This window comes from Podarcis filfolensis (assembly GCF_964270895.1).
Source record: "Podarcis filfolensis genome assembly, chromosome: 3".
NCBI classification, from domain to species: Eukaryota; Metazoa; Chordata; class Lepidosauria; order Squamata; family Lacertidae; genus Podarcis; species Podarcis filfolensis.
In genome coordinates, this window is record NC_139606.1 from 90,536,962 (window position 1) to 90,564,083 (window position 27,122).

A 27,122-nucleotide genomic window follows, 5' to 3' on the forward strand; every position below is an offset into this window, starting at 1 on the left:
ATGTCTACCCCAGATTACCATGTTTCATCCTCTTCCAGTGCAAAGTGAGAAATGCTGGGAAGGCACCAGCAAATATAATAGGGCACCTTATTGACTTACATTTGGTAGAAAGAGCTTAGCAGTCTCGGAGAGCTTGGCATAGGATACCCTCACGGATTCACGAGGCTGACAGGTGAAGCCACTGTTGGGCAACATGTTACCATCCTCATTTTCTGCATATTTCTACATGTTATAGAAATATTAATGTGTCATGTTTTTTTATGTAGAACACTTAAAGATCTAGATGACTGTTTAATAAACCTTGAGATTTCATGTAGTGTGATGTGTGTTATTTAAAATACTCTTTAAAACATACATTATAGAATGGGCCATTTCTGTTGGTTTAGAGGTGTATTGTTCTCTGTGTTTAAGACTAAAGTTGTAGGTTTCATCTAAACACTTTATAAGAAAAGTTGTAGATATATTAAGCATTTAGTTGCAGTGTTTCTGTTGGCTGCCCAAAACATAGTTCTCTGTGTGTAAATATAAAATGATAAAAAATTATGCAAGTGTTCGCGCGTGTGCGCACACACACACACACACACACACACAGTTAAATAGAGAATTGTCAGTCTAAGGATTATGTACTCATAATTAGCAGTAAAGGTAAAGGAACCCTGGACGGTTAAGTCCACTCAAAATCAACTATGGGGTGCGGTGCTCATCTCCACTTTCAGACTGAGGTACTGGCGTTTGTCCACAGACAGCTTTCCGGGTCATGTGGCCAGCATGACTAAACCGCTTCTGGTGCAATGGGATACCATCATGGAAGTCAGAGCTCAGAGAAACACCGTTTACCTTCCCGCTGTAGTGGTACCTATTAGTAGTAAATCCTGTTGAGCTCACTGCAGCTTTCTGAGTAAACACTTCAAAATGGTTTTGACAGAGTATACTGGTGGTTTGAAGGATGCAGGTAAATTCTGCTAATATCTTGTGTTCGGGAGATAGCAACTCTAGACTATTATTGGTCTGCTCTAATTGAAAATTGTATATGTGGCCTTTTGTGTTTAGAAGAGAGAGAGTTGTGACCTGCCACTGACCCTTTGTAAAGCCTTTCATTTTATTAGGCTTAGAATCCTGCCTTTCTTTTTCTGATGTGATTGTGAACCACTCAGATAAGTAATGGCAAAGAAAAGAAGCAAGTAGTTTTACTTTCCATCTGAGTTTCAGTTCATCAAGCCTGGAGGAACGCAGTGTATTCTCAGTGGTCCATCTGGCACTGCTGCCATACAGCTCCTGTCTTTTCAAAGCAGCTTGCATGATGTTACACAGCGGAGTGCTGCATAGAGACTATTTTAGACATAATATATGATTATGTCTTGGAACTGTTAGTCATGCAGCTAACCAAGGTGAGATGTAACTCCAAAGTTCAGTTTTAAGTGGTACAATGTAGCCATTGTTGTACAGCTCTAAAACTACCCTCAGTGCTATTGAACCCAATATATATGTGAATGTTCAGAAAATGTCAGTAATATTTAATTTCCAAATCAAGTGTGCAACTGAACAAAAAATCATTTTTGGAATAACTTTGAAATACGTTCCATAGAAAAAGATGATGCCGTTTTAATGATGACCTAATTTCGCCATGGTCAGTTTTTGCTTTTGTGTAGAAATGTTTTTCCAGTAGTTCAGTTTACACAGGGAACACCCTTATTTGCTTCAGAACAACTAACATTTACTCACATGACTCTGAGAATTGAATACTGTAACTCCCTTTTGGCCAGTTTTTCCATTACTGGTAAGTCATTTAAGAGTGCATCAGTATGTTTGCTAACTGGGACTGAGCCAAGCCAACCTTCAGTGAATATATTATACATGTGCATTTTTCTGAAATTGTTAAGAAAAGCCCTGCTGAATCAGTGGCTACTAGTAATGATGCCTCTATTGCCCCAAGTATCAGAGGCAGTATGTTTCGGAATGCCAGTTGCTGGGGATCATGGTGGAAAAGTCCTATTGAGATCATGTGTCCTGTTTGTAGGCATCGCATAGACATCTGGTTGGTTACTGTGAGAACAGACTACTGGGCTAAATAGGCCTTTGGTTTGATCTACCAGGCCTCTATATATTAAAATGTTTAAAAGCCCAGATCCCAATTATGATCTGGGTTCGACTGGACTTCTTATATCCCTCTATTACGAGAACTATCATTTTATTCCTATTCACCTTATTTAGTTACCGATTCATAGAACTTCAGCTCTTATCTTATAGCTGCTTATTAACATGACTATTTTATTGTGTATTATAGTTAAGGAGTATTTTTTAATTATGGTGTATTTTAACAGTGTTGCATAGTTGGTTTTCATATTTTGTAAAGCCGATTTTGGCTTAAGTACCGTATTTTTCGCCCTATAGGGCGCACCGGCCCATAGGACGCACCTCGTTTTTTTGGGAGGGAAATGAATAAAAATAATTTATCCCCCCCCCAGCCCCCAGAACAGGCTGCTGCCCGCAAGCCTTACGAGCCCGGCGGCAACTCCTGCTGGGCTCGGAAGGCTTGCGGACACCTGCGCGAAGCACAGGGTGCCCTCCGGAGGGTGCCCCGTGCTTCGGGCTGCAGGCTGCTGCCCGCAAGCCTTGCGAGACTGCAGGAACTCCCGCCGGACTTGCAAGGCTTGCGGATAGCTTCCTGGAGAGCAAGAGGGGTTGGTGCGCACCGACCCCTCTTGCTCTCCAGGCTTCAGCGAAAGCCTGCATTCGCCCCATAGGACGCACACACATTTCCCCTTTATTTTTGGAGGGGAAAAGGTGCGTCCTATAGGGCGAAAAATACGGTAGTATATAAATTAATACATAACAGGAGTCTTCGGTGAGAAAATTGTGTTCATTTCTGCTGCTGAATATACTGTCAGAAATCAGTGCATGGACCACTTTTTTGTCTGTAGCAAGCTAGTGTAGCCTCTTTCTTCTTTCTTTCTTTCTTTCTTTCTTTCTTTCTTTCTTTCTTTCTTTCTTTCTTTGTATAGGATTCTCTGTGCTCCCGTTTTTAGATCTGACTCTGTAGAGTAGTGGAGCAAAAGCTTATTTACAATTAATTTGACAGATGCCACCTTGATCTCAAGCGGCTATTTGGTTCAGATGTAGACTTACCCAGAAGATTAAGAACACATATTTAAAATAAACTGTTACTAGTTTTGCCTATGGCTGACATACAAAAGGAATTCCACATGCTGCTTAGTATTGTTTTTACAATGGTACCTTGGTTTTCGAACGTAATCCGTTCCGGAAGACAGTTTGAGTTCCAAAACATTTGAAAACCGGAAGCCTCAAGCCGGAAGCTTCAATACGGAAAACTCAAAACAGAAGCCGCATTTCCAGTTCAACTTCTGAGGCGCGTTCGAAAACTGAGGCACTTACTTCCGGGTTTATGGCATTTGAAAACCGAAACGTTTCATGGTATATGGTTCCATGTACTTATGTATTCATCTGTAGTGTTATCTGCTTGGATATTTTTATGGTCTATAAATGTTCAAATAAATAAAATAAAAGTTTGGGTTAAGTTTGTAGATGTTGGAAAGAGGACAGATTGGAACCTATGCTTAAAACATATATTTTGCTTCCCCACCATCTCTGATATTTCTTCAGATCATTTTAATATACCATTTCGATCTGAAGCAATGAAATAACTTGTTAGTTTGGAGACTAGTATAGTATACTGTGCTGCTGCCAGGCTATTTTGTGCCCTGGGCAAGGCTAACTACTTGCAGGGGTGCACTTTGTCTTTCAAATTTCAGTAGTGTCCTATGTGAAGCTAATACCCCACCCCACCCCGCCAAAAGCCTCTTGCCTTCCTTTCTGCTCAGTGTCATAGTTGCAACGCCCTGTGGTACCCCCTGAGCTCGGCACCCAGTGTGGTGAAACCAACCAAGCTGCCCTAAATTCATCTCTGTACTTGCACCCCCTCACCAATTGCTATTGTTCAAAAACAGGTGTCTTGTAGAAAATATGAAAAGCACAAAATTTGAAATTGCTAAATTTATTTTAAATTGCAAGAATAAGTAATGCAACAATCTTTGATTATCTTTCTCAAATACAAAAATGTTTTAGCACACAAATCATTTTGAATAATCTTGTGAATTGCGATGTTAAAATTTAAGTTTCTTAAAAGATTCAATTTCAGGAAAATCAAAATCTCTGCATGTCTTTTCCTTGGCACATTTTGTAACCAATTCCTTCAGGTCAATTGCTGATGATTGGGCATATATCAATTGGATATAGCTGTCAGTTTGCCAACTAGTCTCCTTTACAACATGGTTGACCATATGTAAGTTTTTATAAGTTTGAGCTTTGAGAAATTACGATCACCACTTGCCACTGACAGTGGAAGTTTGAGAAGGATCCTCAGAGCAGGGCTTCCCAACTGTGTGTTGCAACACATTAGTGTGTTGGCTGCAGTATGTAGGTGTGTTGTGTGAACTCTCCCCGCTCTCCTTCTGGGCCCGGGAAGGGGTTAGTTTAACCTCCAGTTTGCTAGTAAAACTGAATTACTGTGTCGTGAAATTATGCATGTCTAAAAAGTGTGTCACCAACATGAGAAGTTTGGAAAGTTCTGCCTGAGAGCAATAGAAACATTAGGCACATTATCCAGGAGTTTTTGCTGTAGTATGAAGAGAAGTACTCCTTATGGTAGCATAGACTTTGAAAGTCTTCAAGCTATTGCTGTAAGTTCACCACACAGTTCTTCAGCATCAATATCTTTGTTTCCATTGAGCACCCACGATTTTTGCAAATTCTTTCAGGCCTTAAGTACATATTCAGTAGACTAAGTACCAGTACTCTATAAGTCTGAAAGGGTGTGGTTATCTAAACTGAAGTGTCTTTCTCAGTTCTGTCCATTCATTTATGACTCACCCTATTATTTTTTATGATTGTAAGGTGTTTTAAACTGTTGTTAATGTTGTGTTTTAATGTTGTAACCCCTCCTGGGACCTTAGGGTGAAGGGTGGGTAATAAAGTAGTCAGAGTTGGAATAGGAGTAGTAATATCTATGAGTTGAGTGCTTTGAGTAAAATGGGGCTTTACTATTCTCTTCTTGGTTCCTGAAAATCAGGCATATTCACATGCACATGCACATGAAAGAAGGCAAGAGCACTAAACGCCATTGAGCTTTGCAAATTTACCAGATGTGAAGAGCAGCTTGATGAATCGTCAGCACTTGGCTTTTCATCTTTGATAGCTTTTCTGCAAGACTACTTCAGAAGCAATGCCATGTATAATATAGGGAGTTCGCATAGGTGTACAGATTCATTGCACAGTTTTAGACTGCATAATCCTTGAGGCTCCTCAGAGTCTGTGGGCATAAAGTGGTATTATTAATTCAAATAATGAGATGTGGATTTCATTTTATGTTTATTAATATTTAAGTTGTGTAATGTAGGTTAAACTATTCCTGTTCTTAGTGTAGAGCTAATAATTGAAATCAGAATATATCATTAAAATTATTTTTTTAACTAAGGTGAATACTTTTTGGTTATGAAAAAGTAAAAATGTTGGAGGAAATACTTAAATGCTTAATCCCTGCACATTAACCATTGAAAAAGTCCCTTTGAGTTAAGTGAGAGTATTACTCTTGCAGTAAAGGTGGAAATCCTATACATACTTACCTCGGAGTGAGCACAAACATAATGAAGCTTTCTTTATTTAAAAAATGTCTAAGCCACCCCTCATCTAAACAGATCATCAACAGTAAAAGAATAAAAGTAAAACACAATAATCATAAAACAATAAAAGCTAAAAGACCATCCAGAAAACCCAACCAACCAAAAATAAATAAGAAAATCATAACTTGGTGCCAGAAATATATTTTGACTTCCATTAATATGTCTATTTACTATAAAGGAAGAAGATTGTTTTAGTTTTCTTTTCAGAAGAACAATATTGCAATTACATTTATTTAGTAACATTTAAAAACATGGGCTACTTTGTTTGAAATAGGAGTGATTGTATTCAACAATGAAAGACTATAGGAAAGTATTTTTGCAGGCCTTGTATACATGCAAGTAATCCCACAGCAAGAAAACTTGTTATCTCATGATAGCGAATGACATGTGGGTGACATTTCTAGGCTGCACTCCTGATATGTTGCATGTATTCAGCTTTTGCAGGCTAGGAACTGCCTACAGTATAACTATATTCTCCTAGGAAAGGCAATGAGTTACTTTCCTCTTCCTGCTCCTAGTGGTTGACTTAAGTGTGTGTGGGGGGGGGGGGATGAATGATACATTGTGTCTCCTGGTGTAGCAAATCACTTGGCAGAGGAGAAATAGACCTTTTGGTAATTGTCTTCTTGAGTGCTTTTTTTTTTTGTAGAAAAAAGGGTGCTAGTACTGACCATAAAGTTCTTACAGTAAGTGCCACACTTTTAACATTTTGAGGGGGCAGTACTGTGTACCCTTAAGTACCCCCAGAAAAAAACACACGCTGGTCTTCTCAGATGCACATTTCCAAAGCACTGAGAGTTCATTTGAGTTGTGAGTAACGAGAGATATCCCAGCCAAAAGGGTAGAGCTATATAGATGGTGTATAGGTTGGGAGAAAATATGTCCTGGGGGAAAAGATGAATGTGCTTTCTCAGATGAATGGTTGTTGAATGCTGCAGAGACTCTAAAACATTGCAGACCTGGCCGGAAGATAATGCTTAGAATTTTAGAGCATTCAGACTGCAAAATAAGCTTCATAGAAGGACAGTGTGATTCAAAGTGTTTGAGAAAGTGTACATTAGCAGTGCTTGATCCTGATGGGTGGATCCACCTCGTTTTACACTAAGCAGCCACAACTATAGGATGTTCTGCAGTAGCTTCAGTGCTAGATTTTATTGAACAAGAATAAAAGTAAATGAAGGCCTAATATAAAAATATAATATAATAAAACACAGTTTCATAGAAGAGCATAATTGGCAGGATAAACTGGTGCCTATTCTGTTTCATAAGAAGGCAGTCTGTATATGGAAACTGTTGATGACAAAGAAAATACCATATTTGGCAAATGCAATGCCTGTCTGTGTGTCTGTCTGTCTGTCTGTCTCTCCCCCCCACCCCCAATGTGGTAGACTTCATAGGATTTTGCACTATGAGACATGTGTATATGTGAAGAATACAAGCTTCATTTACCTGGAAAATAGCTCTTGACCTCCTATTTTACGTATAATACTTGTCCTGTGCTAACATGAGTTTGTGTGTCTTTTTCACTATGTATTGGAAAATCCCTCGACTTTTGGGTAAATTATGGTTGGGCATGAGAAAAGTTCCCAGAATATAAAGTAGGGTTGAAAACTGGTGGCCCTCTTAATGTTTTTTGAACTCCAGCTCCCATCACCCCCAACTGCTGGTCATGCTACCTGGGACTCATGGTAGTTTGGAGGGTTACAGGTTCCCCAACCATGATCTACAACCATGAGGTGGTGACTTGCCACCTCACTCTCCATAGCTGGCTTCTGCGAGGCATCTGAAGATGGCCCAGTCACACAGAACTGGAGCACACCAGAAGATTAGAAACCGACTTGTTTCTGGGTGGATCTGAAGCCCAATACCAATAAGAGTTTGGATGTTATTCTTCTGTAGATCTTTCTAGGAAAGCATTAAAATGGTATGTTGGTTCTAAAGAAGTGCTGCTTTTGCTTCTCTGTGACACACAACCCACTGGGACTTGTACGAAATTCAGACTACACAGCTACTTTTCATCACTAATTTAAAGCAACAAACAGCTTGTTCCTGTATAGTTCCAAAGATTTTTTTTGCAGTTGCTTAGGAATTTTAAATATGCTTCCAGCCTAATTGCACGGTAGATTTAACTGTACCCAAATATTCAAAAACTAAGCATATGTGAAATGAGTCTAGATATAGTGTAGGAGTGGAGTGGACTGAATTCAGCCCTGAGTGAACTACTTTTAAAAAATAGAATTCCCATGATCCAACATGTGCCTTAAATTTACAAAGCAAGAGTGGCATACTCAGATCTCTTAATTATTAAGACACAACAAATTTGTGTTAACTGATTCTGACTGTGTACTCTTATTTAACTAACATAAGTGATTTGTTGGTTCAGCCCAACAAATCAGTGTTATTTGCAAAAATTCCAGCAACCACCAAGCAATAGGCTGTCCATCAGTAGATAATGGTATGTATTCGGTGCACCCTGATAGAGTGAATTTGACTGTTTTCAATTAAATATGTAAAGTGAGTTAATTTTAGGTTCTGTTTCTTAAGTAGTAAAGGCTTTTATTTTACTTCTTTTAGTAAAGGATCCTATAATAGCAGAATAGCCTCAGCATTGTTGGATATATATCACAGACAGTGTGGCATGGCGATTAAACTGTTGTTTCAATATGGGAGAATCTGGTTCAAATCCTTGCTCAGCTGTGATAATTGTTAGGTGGCCTTGACCAAGTTCCTGTCTAAGGTTACCTGCGTCCTAAGACTTTTGGTAGCTAAATGACAGTCTTGGGGTCCTTGGAGGAAACAGGGATTTTCATGGTGGCATCCAATGCTGTTCTGCTGGTGCAACAGTCCTCTGTGTTCACAAGGGAACTTTCTCTTTCTCTCCCATCTCCTCCAACCTCATTTGCACTCTCAAAATCAGCTCCAGAGGATTGGGGAACCCTCTGGAGCAGTTTAGGAAACATGCAGGGGGACATGAGGAAATAGAAGTCCCGTTGCACCAGTGGAACTAAGCATGTGGACTATTGGATACAACTCTAAGGCTCCAGTTATTTCACGCTTACCTGGAAGTTTCATTGAACTGAGACTGTTTCTGAGTATACATAGGATTGCACTGCATATTGTTTGTTGTACAATAGCAATTTGCTTGGTGTCCTTTACGCTGGTAGTTTATCGCTCACAGATAAAATAATCTGATTTCTCGTTCTGACCTTAAATGTGTTGCTTATTGGGGTCAAGAGTGGAGCAGGATGTATTGATTTAAATCAAGGTGATGGGGAGGGGGAGAGGTTGTGAATGTAATGGTGCATATAAAATAAATTAAAAGTTAATTTTCTGTCAAACCAACATAGGTAAAATAAATTAAAAATTTTAAAAATTCAAAAAATTTAAAAATAGTCTAGTAGCACCTTAGAGACCAACTAAGTTTGTTCTAGGTATGAGCTTTTGCGGGTGGCGCTGTGGTCTAAACCACTGAGCCTAGGGCTTGCCTATTGGAAGGTCGGCGGTTCAAATCCCCAAAATGGGGTGAGCTCCCGTTGCTCGGTCCCAGCTCCTGCAAACCTAGCAGTTCAAAAGCACGGCAAAGTGCAAGTAGATAAATAGGTACCACTCTGATGGGAAGGTAAATGGTGTTTCCGTGCGCTGCTCTGGTTCGCCAGAAGCGGCTTAGTCATGCTGGCCACATGACCCGGAAAAACTGTCTGTGGAAAAACGCCGGCTCCCTCTGCCAGTAAAGCGAGATGAACACTGCAACCCCAGAGTCATTCACGACTGGACTTAACTGTCAGGGGTCCCTTTACCTTTTTAAGACGGCGTTTCTGTGCGCTGCTCTGGTTCGCCAGAAGCAGCTTAGTCATGCTGGCCACATGACCCGGAAGCTGTACACCGGCTCCCTCAGCCAATAAAGCGAGATGAGCGCTGCAACCCCAGAGTCGGTCACGACTGGACCTAATGGTCAGGGGTCCCTTTACCTTTACCTTTAGGCTATTTTTAATTTTTTTAAATTTTTATTTATTTATTTCGACTGTGTCAGATCAACATGGCTACCTACCTGAATCTTGCGACATAGGTAAAGACTGGATCCGGAGACCCCAGTATGATGAATGAATGGTCCATCTTTTAAAATTGCTGTCAGCAAAAGAAGACTTTATTCCATTACAGGCTGAGTAAAAGCAAATTGCTCTGTCTCATATCCATGGGGGCTGTTGCCTAGTAACTGCCAGCAAGGGAAGGATTGCTTTTGTCATGGGTGGAATGAGATAAAAGTTCTCAACCCCACTCCCTTGCCTCATAGATCATCAGTGAGCTTCAGTGCCTAGTAGGTGATGGCAGAAGGATGAGGGCAGGAAATGTCACCTGAACAATTGTACCATAGGTCACCACATTATTTCTGTTTCTGATACCAGGTTTGAATATGGTTTTTATTGCAATAACCTTTTTGTAAACCACTCTGAGAGACCATCAGGACTTTGAAGCAGGATATGAGTATCTTAAACGCAAGCTACATGAGGTTAGGCCAGAAATGTAGTCTTTACAATTTTATTTCATTTCATTTATTTTTTGAAAAATATTTGCTTTAACTGAAATAACTCAATTTTAAATTTTTAAAAACTGATTGTTTAACAAAAAATTTAAATTATCCATCCTAGGGTGGAATAGGGTGTAGCCAATGATGTTTGGGTGATCTCCAGTTGACCTAGCTAGAAATGTGTTACATTTTTGTGCATGATTAGGAGTAAAAATATTATTTTCGTAACTATACTATTAAAGGGCAGGAACCTGTGGGTGTACTTTATATTTTCAGGAAATGCCAGATCTTTTTCAGCTTTACTTCCAGATGTTGGCACTTTTCTGTTTGTCAGGAGAAGTATGTGAAGAATGATTCTAAAGAGTGAAAACAGAGTAATAACTGTTAAAATTGAGAGAGATGTTTGTGGCTTTTTCTTTCTTTTTTAACCTTGGTGTAAATAACATTCTGTTACCCAGCTGCCATTCCTGCAGACTATAGGGTTTTCCCTCATCTGCTAGACAGAAAATTGGCAGGCAGTTGCAGTCTTCTTTTTTTAAGTGCCTTTAGAATATATGTGTGCTTGTGTGTGAAGGGTTGATTCACTCTTCTTCATTCCATCTTTTGTTTTTCTTCCCTGTTTTGGCTTTGATAGCTCAGACTTGCAAACCAAATTTCTGTGTCGCTCCCCCCTCTCCCCCCGGCTGTTGTTTTGACCGTTTTTGGAGTCTGTATTCTGTTATAGTATATGTGTGTCTATCCTTCCCTTCATTCTCTGCACTTTTTCTATGCCTATATTAAGAAGGAAGGGTTGCACAGCGAAATTCCTCTTGCACATTGCTGCCATCATCCATCTGCACTGCAGCAGTATTTTGTAGATTTCCTGTGTAACAGCATCATGCCTTGCTGTGTTGGCTTCAGAGTCCAAATCAGAAGAGCCTGAGGGCCATTTTTATTTGGCCACTTTCCCACTGTGAATTACTTTTTGCAAGGCACACTTTTCAGTGTGTTTTGTCCAGAGCGCAGTCATGAATGGGTTTGATGTATGTTCCACTATATGACAGAAACCAGTCCTCCTTCCTATGTTTTTGACTGACAGTTAAACACAAACTGGACTCATCTGGCTATTCTTGACTCTCTCTGTCCTGTAAAAGGAACACAGGAATCTACCTTAAAAGGTCAGATCATTTTTCTGTCTAGTCTACTCTAACTGCCAGCACCTCTTTGGGGCTTTACGTGGATGTCTTTTCTGACACCTTCTACCTGATCATTTTCAAGATGTCAGGAATGGAACCTGTGCACATCTGCCTGCAAAGCATGTGCTGGAACATTGAACTATAGTCCTGCCCCCTCTTAAGTAGAAAGAGATTGCTGACAGGCTGGTCAACAGCACATGACAGGAGTTTTTCTTAATTGCATCTCATCTTGTGGTTCTCGGTCTCTGCGTTTGTGGATTTTTTTTCTGTTCTATCCCTTCTGTAAGCTAAGCCTGCTGTATGCACTAAGAATGTTCAGTCCGAATTCTATGTTTACCTGATCCCTGCTTGTCTGCTCTGTTTCCCCTAGTTCTGATCCTCCCACATCATATTTCCAGAGCCAGTAAGCCTATAGCACTGCCCTTCTGATCTTCTTCCAGAATCAGTCACGGAGAGCCAGAATTCTAAGTCCTGCTGGTTTTGTGGGAGGCAGTAACGTGTGTGAACTTGATAAGATGGAGTCCCATGTCAACATCCTCTGTAGTAGCCTGTACAACACTCATTTTGATTGAAAAGTTAATGTGTTAGTCCACAGGATTTGGTTAAATATCCTTATATTAGGAAGTAGATTCACTTTAGAAATGCTCCTAGTTTAATTTTAAACTGGGTGGGCAATGATTGGAACTCTTTTGTGGCAGGGCAGCAAATTTCATTAGAGGTCAATGTTGTGCTCTTCTGCTTGTTTCATCTGCACAAGATTCCAGTTTGCCAATGTAACGAAAGGTTGCATTTGGGCTTTTTGATTCAAAGAAAAGGTGAGCAAGAGGTGACATGATAGAAGCTTTGTTTATGTTCAGTGGTGATAAAGGAAGCAAAATGACAAGGACTGTTGCTTTCACGATCTGCTTGTGGGAGTCTTAAAAGTATCTGCATAGTTAATATTAGAAATGTGATGATGTGCTAGGTTGATCCTTGGTCTGACCCAGCAGAATTTTTCTTATGTTCTTAGCCAGTAAGCAGTAGCTGCTTGCTCAGACCTCTTCGCTGACCAAGCAATGAAACTGCTGTGAGAGAACATCATAGTTTGGCCACTGAGGTTTTTTCTTAATGATTTTGCTGCTGCAAAGACTGCAGATGTTTACATGGCAGAGAAATTATGATGATGTTGATGATACAGCAAATTGACCTCTCAAGTTAGAGCTGTTCAAAAATAAATGGCCCAGGGAATTAATTATTCTTTCACTATCTGTCTTTATGGAACCCTATGGTCACATAGTTCCTTAACTATTTTCTTAGTCATGAAAAGTATTCTAAACATTATTAAAGATGTAGTGATATCATAAATCATCAGATGTAGCACAGGCATATTTTAGAAGTTACTCCCCCCCCCACTACTTTTACCAGTGCTTATTTTTCAAGTATTCCCACGACAGCTTCTTATTAATGCATGACCTCGCCTGCACATACACATGAATGTACACTCCACCAACACGTGTTTGAGATCTTTAGCTAAGAGTCATGGTGCACCATTCATATAAGGGGGAATTAATAGCCAAACAACAAACCAAAGTTTAGAATGAAAAAAAGTTGCAGTTAAAAAAAACCAAAAGAAACATTATACAAGCAGTATGTAGATTAGATTGTCAATTACTTGGTTAAATCTAAGGAGAAGTAGAGACATGAGGAATCTAATATCAAATAAAGAGAGGGAAGGGTAATAGGCATCAGAGAGACACAAAGAGATCAGTGGGTTAGAGGAGTAGTCTAAAATATCAAAATTAAGAAACTTGCATCATAAATTCAGATTGACTCCTATATTTTTGATATGTACATTTTCCTTGAAAGTATACTTTTTCTTACACCCTGTTTCTTAAGAATGTAGGAAGCTGCCTTACACTTAGACTACGAGCCCATGTAGGTCAGTAGTATCAACAATGGCAGCAACTCTCAAAGGTTTTGCATATGAGCCTATTCCTAACCTAGATGCGGATACTGAAGATGGAACCTTTTGCATTCAAAGTAGATGGCTCTACCACAGCCCACAAGGTGCTTAAATTGCTCAGGTGATTAATTTCTGAAGTATCCTTGGCACAAGGATAACTTGCAGGAGCATTTCTGGGTTCTCGAAATCATACGTAGGAAGCTGTCTCATACTGAGTCAGACAGCTAGTCGTATCTAGCTTAGTATTGCTTCCACTGATAGTCAGTGGCTTCCATGTGGGGGACGTTCCCAGCCCGACCTGGAGATGGCAGGGATTGAGCCTAGGATTCTTTGCATGCAAAGCAGACACACCACCACTGAGCTATGGCTCTTTCCTCTAGTGTTCAAATGGCTGTGAGCTGGTGGGGAAATTTTGACTCCAGTGGACAACATAACTAATATGAAGGGCTCTGCCCATAACCCTCCAAGTTGGACTCCTCTTAGGTTATAGCTGAAATGTGTTTATAATGAGTTACCTCCTCTGTCTCATGACAGTTTATCACAGACTGTCCATTTGGTTTAGACTGTCAGTTCTATTTTCTCAGCCTTTGTGTTTTGTGAGTTCTGTAGAATGACCAGAGAAAAGGAGAGCCAGAAAAAAGAGAAAAAATTGACAGGTGAAGCTTTCCACAATCCCCACATGACAAACCACAGTTCTTTTCCAGAGTCTATTCTTTTGCATAGCTCTTTAAGGTATCAAATAGCTACAATATGGAAATTCATGATAGTATTTCCCAATCCTATTTATTTAATTTTAAACTTTAAATAACTGTAGATTGCTCCCATTTTGATCTGGATAGATGAACAACCTTCTAGCTTAAGGGTGCCATATGTCCAGAATTTCCTGGGCACAGCTGGAATACCACAGTTGAAAGCAGTATCCGGCCAGAAATCAGCTAAATGTCCGGGAACATATGGCAACTGATGTTGGGCAGCATCGTTTTTGCTGATTTTCCTAATAAATAGCTCAAAAACATTCTAATTTATTTGTGATTTTGCAAAAAAGCTCAGCAACTTTGGCCAAAAAAAAGGGGGGGGGGACTCAACAACTTAGTCCTCCCCCCCAAAAAAAGCTCAAAAAGATTTTAACTTCAAATATTTCTGCAGACTGTAATATGTAAATACCATAGAGGTCTTGCAAATACTTGCTGTATGTATTTGGAATGATCTCTACTGTGAACATGTTGTCAAATCCTGATAATTTTGATTAGTTTTTGATAGATAATGGGTTATAGCACTCATTCTTAAATGTTAGTCGTGTACAGGTTTTTAATATATTAATATTGTTACTCTGCCTAAAATGATTGATATTTTCCTTTGTTCCAGCCAAGCCTTTCACATCTAAAGTGAAACAGATGCGACTACATAAAGAAGACTTTGAAATCTTGAAGGTGATTGGCCGAGGAGCCTTTGGGGAGGTAAGAGTTATTTAGATGTTGAATGGGCCTGTGGAAGCATCATACATGCAGCTAAATCACAGGATATACTTCTAATATTTTTTGATGAGGAAATGCATTGTATGCCTTGTTGGACACTTGAATTCAATTCATTCCACAGTTTGTCGGTTTTCTGCACTTACGTAATTTTTGTAGGGGCAATAGGACCTCATTACTAATGCCACTTTATTTATTTGTTTGTTTGTTTGTTTGTTTGCTTTGCATATTTAAAGATTTGTGGCCTGAACATTTTGTACAATCTTTGTAAAGCTATCACTATATGATCACAGTACTGGGAGGAAGAATGATCTGGAAAGACCTTTGCTATAGCGGTTTCTTAAGTCTGTTTAGTGGGATAGGTGTAAAAAGACAGTTCTTGCAATGGATGTAAGTAAGCAGTAGGTTCTCCCAGCTTCTAGATCGCGGCAGTCCAACCTTTCATACCAAGCGGGTTGCAAGAGTACTTCATCACAGAACCTGCAAGCCACACACTGAATTAAATTTACATATCATTATTTAAAGCGTTTGAAATATACTTAGTATACACAATTTATATACTTAATTAAGTACATAAAACACACAATAGATTTAATTATTAAACAAATTTAGTACACAAACAGATGTATGTGCATTTGTTAACAATGCATGAGAAAACCACAAATTTTTAAGGTTTCAATATGTTTTTTTCTTGCCAAGGGCTGCCATAAAAGGCCTCATTGGCCGCAGGTGGCCTGTGAGCCATGGGTTGGAGCACCCTGTTCTAGATTAACATGATGCTACCTGCAGAAATCATCTAGAAGTAGGTGTGAACTGTGAGGTTCCCATGTTTGTGAATGACACCATCCTTGAAAGACATGAGACAGACTGAGAAGGTTACCTAGGGTGGCTAAGTCCTTGTTCTTGTCTCTGCAGCTCCTTCAGCTTCCTGCTCATTCTTTGCAGGATTTCTGCCAGCACCCTCCTCCTGCCTTCTATGTGTGTGGGGGGGGGGAGATGTTCCCAATTCAGTCTTTGTCTCTTGAGGCTAACATTGGTCTCTTTGCTAGAAGTAGGTCAGTGAAAGCTGCACATGCTCCCATGAAGCATCATTCTGTTTTGGACTCGGATACTGTGCCATTGCCATTGCAATGGCACTTTGTTTGGCTCACTGCAACTTGCTTGGTACAGCTCTGCTGGCCTGGGTTCCTGTGGCAACTGGTACTTCTGTTGCTGCTAGCAAGTTCTTTGGAACTACTGCCACTTCCTTTTAGGGGAGCAGGCTCAGTCTGAACTGGTGTTTCACTGGTTTGGTAGTACCCATACAACACTAAAATTTCAGTATGATAATGATTAAGAGATCCATTAAAATGTCAACTCAGTGTGCAGCATCTGTGAACAACGAAAATCCCATGTTTGGGCTTAAGAAAGGGGGAGTGGGACTAACAAGTACCCTAAAAGATGTATATAGTATGGCTGTGTTGAAAATGCTATGTACAATTCTGGTTGCCTCATCTCAAAAAGAATATCCTTGAGCAGGAAAAGGTACAGAAAGGACAAACAAAACCTTCATGAAGTTGGAACACCCTCCTTATGATGCAAGTCCATGTTTTGGGGGCTTTTTTTGTTTGTCTTAGAAATAATACAGAATAGAAGTTTACAGAAACATTAGATGGAGAGAATACGTAGAGAGAAAGGTTTTGTCCTTTCTCATTTTTTTTAGAGCTGGATTGGAAGTAGAGTCAGGGCAGACAAAAGAAGTACTTCACAAAATATAAAATTTGTGATGTGTTTCAGTGAGATGTGGCATTTGTTTGAACCCTAACTTCCCTTTTGTGTACATGTGTTGGACTTGTTAGTACAGATAACATCTCCGTCATAAAGTAAATGAACCAGACTGAGCATGCCTGCTTCTGGATGAAATTTTCTGTCTCTATACTCTGAAGGGTTTGGACAAGGTTTAACCAATTATTCTGGATAATTGCAGTTGTCACTGAAATTTAGTCTATTGCAAAATTGAACTCTAATATTCCTTTTTGGAAAGTGTGTAATTTTTAGGGGAGCTAAAGAGAATAGCAACATTTCACAGGAGAGTATTATATCTGCTGATAATTTCTAACCCTTAGGCAGCATGATCCTGAGCTCTATGTAGTATAGGGAGCCTTAAGCCAATACAGGCTTTTCAAGTACTGTAGTCTTCCAGACCAAATTAAGATCTTCTTGCAGATGTGGGACAGGGTGGAGAGGAGGAGGGGTGTCATTGAGGAATGAGATGGTGGTTTACACAAAATCCCTCTGCTTTGCAAAGGCTTCTTGCTGGAGCAAGAGACTGCAAGACGAGAGGAGTTAATTACAGTTCCTTGGTATCAGACCTTCAGTCTGCATAACTTGGGATAGTTTACAGGGGAAATCCCTGGGGTATACTACAAGGAGTCCAGGCTTTTCTTAATTTAGAATGAAGAATTGGGTGTGGCTGTTTCATCTCAGTGTCACTTTATTCCAAGACGTGGATTATTTATGCGAATCTGAATGTTGGACTAGATGACCCTCTGGGTCCCTTCCAACTCTACAATTCTTTGATTTTATGAAATTCATATGTGTGCTGCCCTTAAAAGCCAAATGAGCACAAAATGACTAACATTCCTACTACCTCCAGTGTGTTTCTTTTTAAACTATTGCTTATCCAAGAAGCAGTAGGAATCTGTTAGCAAATTTTTTTTCTCCAGATAGCTGCATCCATTAAAATAATTGAAGAAGGAACGGCAATGTGTTGATGTACAAGTACATGAGAGACCAAACCTTGTGAAGAGGCAGAAAGAGTTTGACAGCAAGCCAGGAAGCATTACTGTTTGTGGGAAATATGGAAAACAGTTGGAAGAAGGATTTTGGCTTCTTTCTCCTTTCAGACTAAAACCAAAATGTTTATATCAGCACATACCAAGCATTTTTAGCAGGCTGTTCATGGAGGAAAAATACACTTAAAAATATTAAATTTTCAGATTTAATAAATCAGTGACCAGACTTTTGCAGGGAAGGGATGAAATAGTGTGATTGTCACTTTGATTTTGTTTCTCTTTGCTGTTTAACTGCTGGTTAGAGAGCTTTTAAAGGTTGTGAAGTGTGTGTGTGTGTGTGTGTGTGTGTGTGTGTGTGTGTCCTCAGTCTTGTTTCCAAGCTCCTTTTCCCATGTACTTTTCAATTCTGTTAGGGGCCCGTCAGTAGTGTCTGTCAGTGCCCTATATATATTAGCCAACAGTCCTTTCCCAGATTGCCCTCTACTGTATTAGCAAAATGGCCTCAAACCTTGTGAGGCCCAGACCCAAGCATCTCAGGTCCACCCAGAGCTGTTCCTGGGTGACCGGTATATTATTCTTATAAAAATCTCTAAGCTTGAAATAATGAGGAGCAGATGGGAGACACTTCCCATGTTTGAAAGGTGTTGAGAATAAAGCGATTTTTCGTAGTACTGCCATGTTCTCATTCAAAAAAGTTGTGGACCTTGGTTCAGCAATACCTTCTACAGTGTGGTCCGATGTTTACAAGATTTTAAAATCATGAAACAAAGTTGGCGGAATTGGAATGCTTCATAATACAAGTCAGTATTGGGCAATCCCCACCCCCTCATCTGATTTTGTGTATAGAATTTAAAGTGGTCTCTTACCCTTTAAAGTATAATTATTTAAAATCTTCTGCCAGCACTTGAGAGTAGATTGATAGAAGGGAGATGCGGAGGATCCTAGCCAATATGATTGATCCCTCAGCAGATTTCTTTAGCTTTCCAAGAATTTTGGCCAGAAATGAGAATCGATTTGTGTTGGGAGAAGTGAGCATAAGAATATGTTCCCATAGCACCTGCAATGAAAATAATTCTGCCCATTGGATCCCACTAGATTTTATGTACTTGAAATTTATATTCTCTACTTTCCTGAAAAACTCCAATTTGTAACCATCTTAGCAGGCACATTTAATTAAATCCTGCGCAAGAAAAAAAATAAGAATTTTTGTCCAATAATTACTACTCTTGTTTCTGGAAAGTTATGGGTCTTTAGCCAACAATCCAGCTCCCTTATCTCATACTGTATTGTGTTCCTTGTTTCTAAGTACGTGATCTTAGCAATTATCATGGTACATGTACATAGAGGCAAACAGAAGTTTATTAATTTCCCACTTGTCCTCCTTTGTCTATAAGCAGATTGCGTGTAATGTAAAAGGCATGTGGGTTGCATAACCAGACATTTTGGATTGTGGTTCTAATGCTTTATTTAGTTGCATATCAGTATGCTTTTTAATTGTTGTAGCAACCAATTGGTATGTACTTTTGTTCTGAAAATGCAGAAAAACTTGATTAAGTCTAAATATTTAATTACTATTTTTGGTGATTTAAATCAATCCATTCTGACATATTAGGACGTTCTCACTTTAAACCACTTTTAGAACAAGAAGAGTTTTATCCTTGCACTATAAATCTGAATTTAAGTCAGACTATTTTGAATTGCTTTTCCATTGTCATTCTCATTTCTGCTGGTTTTCTTTCTTTGTTTACCCATGTTGCCATTTGCCTGTTGCCTTTTAGGTTCCCATAGAGCCACAGCACTGTTAAAATAAAAAAACTGTTACAATTACAATAAAAATGTCTTCAGGAAGAAAGGAGAAAACATTCCAGTGCTTTATTTTTCCACAGAAATCTTTCCTTTTCATAAATTCATTACTAATAATGAATTGATTCAAATAATTATTAGGCAAGCTTGATAGTTTCAAAGTTTTTAGCTTTGTTCGCTAAATACATAAGTCAAAGAAACATGCAAAATAGGCTATTCTCTAAGCAATGACAATTTTCTGATGCAAACTGAAAATGTTCCAATTTAAATTTTCTGGAAACCTCAAATCACTAGTGAAACCTGAAAAGCATTGCACCCTGTCTGATTGGTCACTTGCTTCCCTCTTTTTTGTCATTGGCCCCCTAGAACACAAAATAAAACTAGATTGTTTTCAGAAATACCCTTTTCTTTGTTTTACTTGGGGAAGCTTTGCCTGCTTGCTTGTGACTGGCGTGTTGAAGTATCTTACAGTTCATATGTAACTTATTAAAACTAACTTTAGTATCTGTTTCAAGTATAAGAGCTAGTTATAAGATGCTGTTTATTTTCATTTTAAAACAACCTCCTGTTTTTCTTGCTTGCTTTATCTTGAATCTCATGTATAAAGAACTTTAATTTGAACCTTGGATTTCACCAAGGATTTTGCTAAGTTAGAATCTGCCTTGTCTGCTTGCCAGACGTTGCTCCATACTTTTGAGAGAAAATAAGAGGAAGGTATGGATTGGACCATTGCCTGGCCAGACCAGAAAGCTTGCAAATTTCCACAGTCCTCTTGTGCCTCCCAGTTTGGGAGTAAAATAAGAGGTAGGTTAGCCAGTTAATGAATTTACAAAGGAAGGAAAAGGTGGAAATAAGTTCACCGTTGTTAATTTTTTTAAACAGGATTTAAAACCAGTTTCACATTCTGAGTTCAAATGCTGGATTAAGAGTGATCTCTGGTTAGCTGGCAGGATCACGTAGTGTATTTGTGTTTAGGAGGGAAGAGAGAGGTTAGGGGAAGAACGCACAGTACCATAGCCAGCTCCTGCTTCCTAAGTCAAATTCATTGTTAATTCTGAACCAAATTTAATGCAGCCTGAGAGTATCACTTTAGTATTGCCTCCAAAATGGCTTAAGTTAAGAAAGCTTGCAGGACCTGTTGTCAGTTTAGCTAGTCCAGCAGGTCTTTCACAATGTAACACACATTTTATCACATACAGTACATTGATATAAAATATCTGTTTAAATGTGATTGTTTTTAGCAGATTACTCCAGAATTTGTGAACACATACAAAGTGGTATGAAAATAAACTGATGTGCCCATCTCTATGTTTTGTAAATGCACACAAAACAGTAAACTGGGAAAATTCATGTACAACCAATTACTTTTAACTGTGGCGTAACATAAATTATGAAAATAAAATAATCTTCTTCTGAGGATTACTTTTACCTTAGCTGTGCCCTAATAAAGTGCTATGATAACTTCTAGAGAAGTTTTTAGATCTTTGGATAAGAACACTTTAGTTCTGATCAGTAAAACACTTAAGAAAAAGAAGTCTTATAAAATCTGTACCAGGTATACTATATGAGAAGTACATTTAGCTATTACTAGTGGTAGACACAAACATTTTCAAAACAAAGTTTAAATTAAACATTTTCTTCTGTCCCTTCATTTTCATATATTCCTGGGTTCTATTTTATTTTTACAAGTGTAGGATTGTGGAAGAGGTCAGACTTGATTATTATACCATAGCAATTCTGGGAACTAATAACTATTCCATCCAAGTTTTCATGTTTCCTGCTTTATACTTTTATAAGAATTCAGCATGGTGTATTAGCTTGAGACTTTGCTTGGGCTCATGAAAGAGACTTTCATCAAGCTGTCATCTGCTGCAGCATTTGTCCCACAAATTCATTGGCTCACACCAAGAATGGATAGATAGACAAGAGGGCAAGGTTCAACCTTATTTTATTTTTGTTGATAGCCCAAAGGGAAAAATCAGATACAAATCTTTGTCACAGAGTACCAATGTGTGAACAGGTAGAAACAAAAATAATTGTTAATATTTTTTGAATTGATTGGGAGTTTCCTTTCCGAGTGATGGCAGTATGGAATGTGACTATTTAAAATGCATTCATCACTGAGTATTTTCATTTTGGGTGTGGCATACTCCTACTGCTATGTGACAAGCTGTGATTAGACTTTTGAGTTCTCGTTTTATGTTTACTACAATTTAATAGAATTCAATTTATTTAACAGCTTTTCTGAACAACTTAAAATTTAAAAATCTTTAAGCAGCATCAAACCTTAAAAAGTATCATAAAAACAGATATAACATAAAAGTAAGTGTTATAGAATCAGGAATTTGGTGTTCACAGGGTCCCGTCTTGTGGGTTAGGGAAAACTTATTTAGATCCAGCCTTGCATTCATGGCCTGGGAACTGCTTCAAGTGTGGCGGTTCCTCACACCATGAAGGTTACATCAGAAACCTCTGGCTATATATGGGAGGGGTCCATGCTGTGACTTGTTCTAGAAACTGGAGCAGTGTTGGCATAGGAACAAGCCACAGCATGGACTCCTCTAACAGGCCCCTGGGCTTCTGCTGTCACCCCAATGGCACAAGAAGGAGCCATGATGCAGTGGTTACCCAGGTAACGTACTGAAGGTCTTTCTTTTTTATTATGCAGGTTGAGATGATAACTGAGACAGTTGTTTCATTATGCAGGTGGGAACAGGTCACTACTTAATGTAGTAAATTATCTCAGTGATGCTTCTGTGTCTATGAAATACACTCCCCAGGCAGGCAAAAATCTGCTGCTTTTAAAATTTCCTGTTATCATTTGTCTGTTTCTGTAGTTTTTAAATAGGTTTTTACTTTTCTTGCGTTTTAAATCTGTTGCTGCTATTTTTCGTAATTGTTGGATCCTGTATCACAATTGCTGTTGTTTTAATCCCTCTTCCACTTTGTATGATGCCTCAAGAGTGATAGCTGTTGGGTATCTAATAAATGTAATTAATAAATAAAAATTAGAGATAGGGTTTAATGTCTTTCAGCCTACCTCAGATATGCTAATCTTCTTACATATAGGGAACTTTGTATGCAATGGAGCATTAAAAAATCTGTCCACCTTGCATTTCAAGTCTGAAGGGGCACATTTTAGCATCAGAGTTTATCATATTTGGCATAATGTTTCTTTTAGGGCTTTGTACTGCATGATCTGCTCCCTCTGAGCTGTTGCTTTCTTATTTTCTTCATAGAATCTGCTGGCCTAAAACAGTAAAATCGTAATATACTCAGTCTGTGGTTATGTCATTAAGTACAGTGGTACCTCGGGTTACATACGCTTCAGGTTACATACGCTTCAGGTTACACACTCCGCTAACCCAGAGATAGTGCTTCAGGTTAACAACTTTGCTTCAGGATGAGAACAGAAATCGTGCAGCGGCGGTGCAGCAGCAGCAGGAGGCCCCATTAGCTAAAGTGGTGCTTCAGGTTAAGAACAGTTTCAGGTTAAGAACGGACCTCCAGAATGAATTAAGTACTGTACCCAAGGTACCACTGTACTTGGTACTGCAGCATATGTGAAATCTAAACATCTGTTGGTACAAATTTCTTCAGTAAAATTTGAAGTTATGCAACCATTATTTGCAGTAAGATTGTATGAAAATGAACTGCACTGGAAATGTATTGGTGTATTATGAACATACTGTAGAGATATATATTAAAAACTAATTTTATGTTTTCAGGTTGCAGTAGTAAAATTGAAAAACGCAGATAAGGTATTTGCCATGAAAATATTAAATAAATGGGAGATGCTGAAAAGAGCTGAGGTAAGACTCTCAAGAAATGTATACTCAAGCTTCTGTTAAGATTATTAGTTTTGGCTTCCATTATTGAAATAAAATATCATGAAATAAATGCAGAACTAGATTATTTATAAACACGGAACATTTTGGGAAATAATGCCCAATCTAAAACATTTCCATTTCTAAAACTTCTTCTGCTTTGTATGCTTAATATTACCCTGCTTGCAAAAATGATTTAAGATCTTTCCTTCAAGTTTTGATGTCTAACTTTTAAAATACAGATTTTGGTCTGCTAAGATGTTTTGATATGGATTCTGCAACCAGAGAAACCAAAAAATGTGTTTACAGAGTACCTTAAAAGCTACTAGGCATATATACAATTTGCACACAGTTCTGTGTTTAGAAATAATCTAGTTCTGTTTGCAGAACCAGACTTCCAGGCATAGGTCCCTTGCTGGGAACAATATGCCATAATCTATATGTGCCCAAGAGTTTCTGTGACTGGATCTCAGCATTAAGCATATAGGTCTGTACACTTTGGTCATATTACTAGATTGAGATACGTCTACAGTGCCCAAGAGTGTGCCCCCTGTGTACAGATCCTTATTTATATCAGTGTACCAGTAGTATTTTGTGGTCTATTTGGATTTTGTTCCTTAAGTGACAGATATTAGTAATGGTTGATGGAAACTCCTTATACTTTATAAATAGCATTTATTACTTGTGTGTTATAAGTAAAAAGGGAATTTAAAACCTGAGTGTCACACTTATAATTCCAGTATCTCCCTTGTTCCATAACCAAATGATATCAACATATGTGCATATACAGTTGCCTTAGACTGCATCAGACTAGTCCAATATTGTCTTTTCTGGCTAGTAACAGCTTTCTCAGGCAGAACTTTCCCCCCCGCCCAGCTTATTCTTTAACTGGAAATGCCAGGAAGTGAACCTCATATGTGAAAGCTTGTGTTCTACCATTATAATATGTAGGCAGATAGCAGAAGGAGAGAGGGAAACTATAGTTAGTTTCTCTCAAGATGCAATGGATGTCAAGAATTCCAACCAGCAGAACTTGTGGGAAGAGAAGCTTGCATAGAGAAAATAGTTCATAGGCTATAAATAGCCTTAGTTTAAGCGGAAGGTTGTTTTCAAACCAACTCTGTTATGATACATTATCTTAGAAAGCTATCTCTATTTAGCTTTATTTTTTACATACCACAATTGTTAATTTTTTGAAATCTAAAATGCCTCCGAGTTTAAATAATGATGAGGACCTAGTGGCCTCATTGCCACATGATGGTGAACTATATTTAACTGTGGATGCAGATACTATTCCTGCTTGGATCCTCCCCTTGCTCAGTGTTGGGGAATGTTTCTCAGCCTGAGAGTTCAGGGGCAATATTCTTGGGGCTACATGCCAGCAATGGCCAAGTACAAACCATGGCTTCACCCAGCAGTTTGTTTGCACTGAAATAACCACAATCTGCAGTTTGGACATAGTGCTAAACTAGGGGTTGCCATTTGTTTCTCCCACACACCTGGTGATGAGTTAATTAGGAGCCATTTGTAGGTTCACAGTAGACCATTAACTAGTTTGCTGTGACCTGCCAATGCAGCTAGTAACTCAAAAAGCACTGCTAATATTTTTTAGATGCAAGTAATAATATGCATGATATTTTTATAATAAAATGCAATGATTAAAATGCCTAGTTGCGGGGGGCCTGGGTACAAACACACATGAAGAAAACACACACTCTATAGCTACACACACATACACAAAGTTTTAACATGTGGAATGGCATCCCTTCCAGATTCTATAACTGGTAGATTCTATAACTAATGAAAATTGGCAGTTCAGATATTTAGACTCCATCCAAATATAAACAGTGGGATGCAAAAATGCAGCTCAATTCCCTCATGTATACTGTAGTTCATTCCACAACTCTGAATGGTAGTTAGTATTATTTTAGAAAAAAAATACTGCTTTTGCTTCTAGTTAAAAATAGAAGCCTGAAACAACTGGATGGAGCAAGTTTAGCCTTTTGGGTATTGCATGCCAAAGGTCAGGATCCGAAGAGCTAGTTGTAGTGCAATCCAACGACTAAGTCACATTCTGTTCGTCTGTGCCTTATGCCTATGAAGAGTGTGTAGGATTGCATCCCTAGGCTGAGTAAACATTGTACTACAGTATTGGGCTTTCAAAATTTATTTGTTTTTGCTGTGTTGAATTGTTAACTTGCTTTTTAAAAAACGCAAACAACTTTGAACAGCTGCCACCCATACAGTATCACAATTTCCCCAGTTTCAAAGGCAGCTTGCCATGGCAGAGGGCTGTGGGTTGATGGGTTGATGTTTGAGAAAGGCAACTTTACTTCCACAAGTTGGCTATATTTCTGGGGTGTTAAAGCTGTTATGTTTCATGAAGCATAGGTCTATCATTGGCTGTTGATGGAATCTCCATATTTGTGCAACCAAATACTAGTTGCTGAGAGAGGGCGTGCTATGGGAGAGCAATTGCCTTCTCACAGCTTGGTTGTGGACTCCCTTGAAAGAATCTGGTTGGCTGCTGTGGAAAGTAGGTTACTGGACTAGTTAGACTTTTATTTTGACTCAGCATGGATCTTAATGTTGTACAAAGTGTATAAAAAACTTGAGCATTCTCATTATACTGCTGGTTTCATATTAGTACATGTCTGTATGCAGTAACTTTAATATTTGACGTTTAAGCATACTAGGCAGAAAATCTATACCATACATGGAGCCTTGAGAGAAATTCCATTGGATGGAATTTTGGGTCTTGTGCTGATTTCATAGACGCTGTGCACAAATAAACCTCTTGATTGATAAGGAGGTATGGGAGGCACAGTTTACAATCTTATGCTCCTCTCTTTATGGAGTTCAAAACCCCATGCCCTACCAGCCTTAAGTGTAGGTAAGCTAATATTATGATGGCAGCAGTAGTAATCATTCAGGGATCCCACCTTATCATAATTCATAGCCACCTTAACTGTCAGCAGGTGAGAAGTAAAAAAAAGTTGTGATATTACTCATAGCCAAATTGCTTTCCTATGGTTAGCACAACTTTGCTGTGTTTAAGTGATGGTTTAGTTCAGGGTTGGGGAAAGTGTGTTCCTCCAGGTGTTGGTGGACTACAACCCCCTTCATCCCTGACCTTTTGCAACACTGGCTGGGGCTCATGGGAGTACAACAACATCTGGAGGGCCATGGCTCCCTCCCCCATTTTAGCTGGAGAAAAATTGAGTCTGCATTGGTATTAAAGATTAATGCAACCTCCTAGTAATCAGATCATTACCTTTGGCTGCAGGAGAGATGACTTCCTTGTAATCCTACAGTGTTTCTAAGCATCTATCTAAATATATTTGTTTCATTATTTGAAATAGTACCTAAAATATTATTTTTCTACCCTCCAGACAGCTTGTTTTCGAGAAGAGAGGGATGTGTTAGTGAACGGAGATAACCAATGGATTACGACATTGCACTATGCCTTTCAGGACGAAAACTATTTAGTGAGTATTACTTTAATGTACTCTTTAAAATTCCTTCATTTTTTAATTTTATTTATTTTACAGATTTATAAGCTGCTTCAAAGCCAGAAGCTACCAGAGTGGTGTACAATAAGAGAAAATGTAACTCAAAACAAAATATATATGCTCTGAAAACAATAAAACTGTTCCTAAGGACTCTAAAAGCAATAAACCCATTTTTAGAATCATACACTTAATATTTCATAAATTGACTAGGTCCTACTTCTGGATAAGACTTCTTAAACAGAAGCTTCTTAAGTAGCTGCCTAAGGATCAAGCCGCTAGGTGGCTTGTCTAATTTCAACTGGTAACTGATTCCAGAGGACTCGAGCTGCAACACTAAAGGTGTATACACACCATATGTTTAAAGTATGTGGCTGGTGTGTTCTACTATCTTCCCTT

The 27,122-nt window shown here is 38.7% G+C and overlaps 1 protein-coding gene across 6 annotated transcripts in view; it reads left to right on the forward strand.

The window, feature by feature from the left end:
• Positions 1-27,122, forward strand: part of CDC42BPA (CDC42 binding protein kinase alpha) — a 154,569-nt gene that overhangs the window by 25,535 nt on the left and 101,912 nt on the right. For all 6 annotated transcript variants that reach the window (XM_083604445.1, XM_083604446.1, XM_083604447.1 and 3 more), the window contains exons 2-4: positions 14,704-14,795; positions 23,116-23,199; positions 26,607-26,702. In XM_083604445.1, coding sequence (XP_083460571.1) covers positions 14,704-14,795; positions 23,116-23,199; positions 26,607-26,702 — 272 coding nt within the window. The remainder of the gene's footprint in view (positions 1-14,703; positions 14,796-23,115; positions 23,200-26,606; positions 26,703-27,122) is intronic.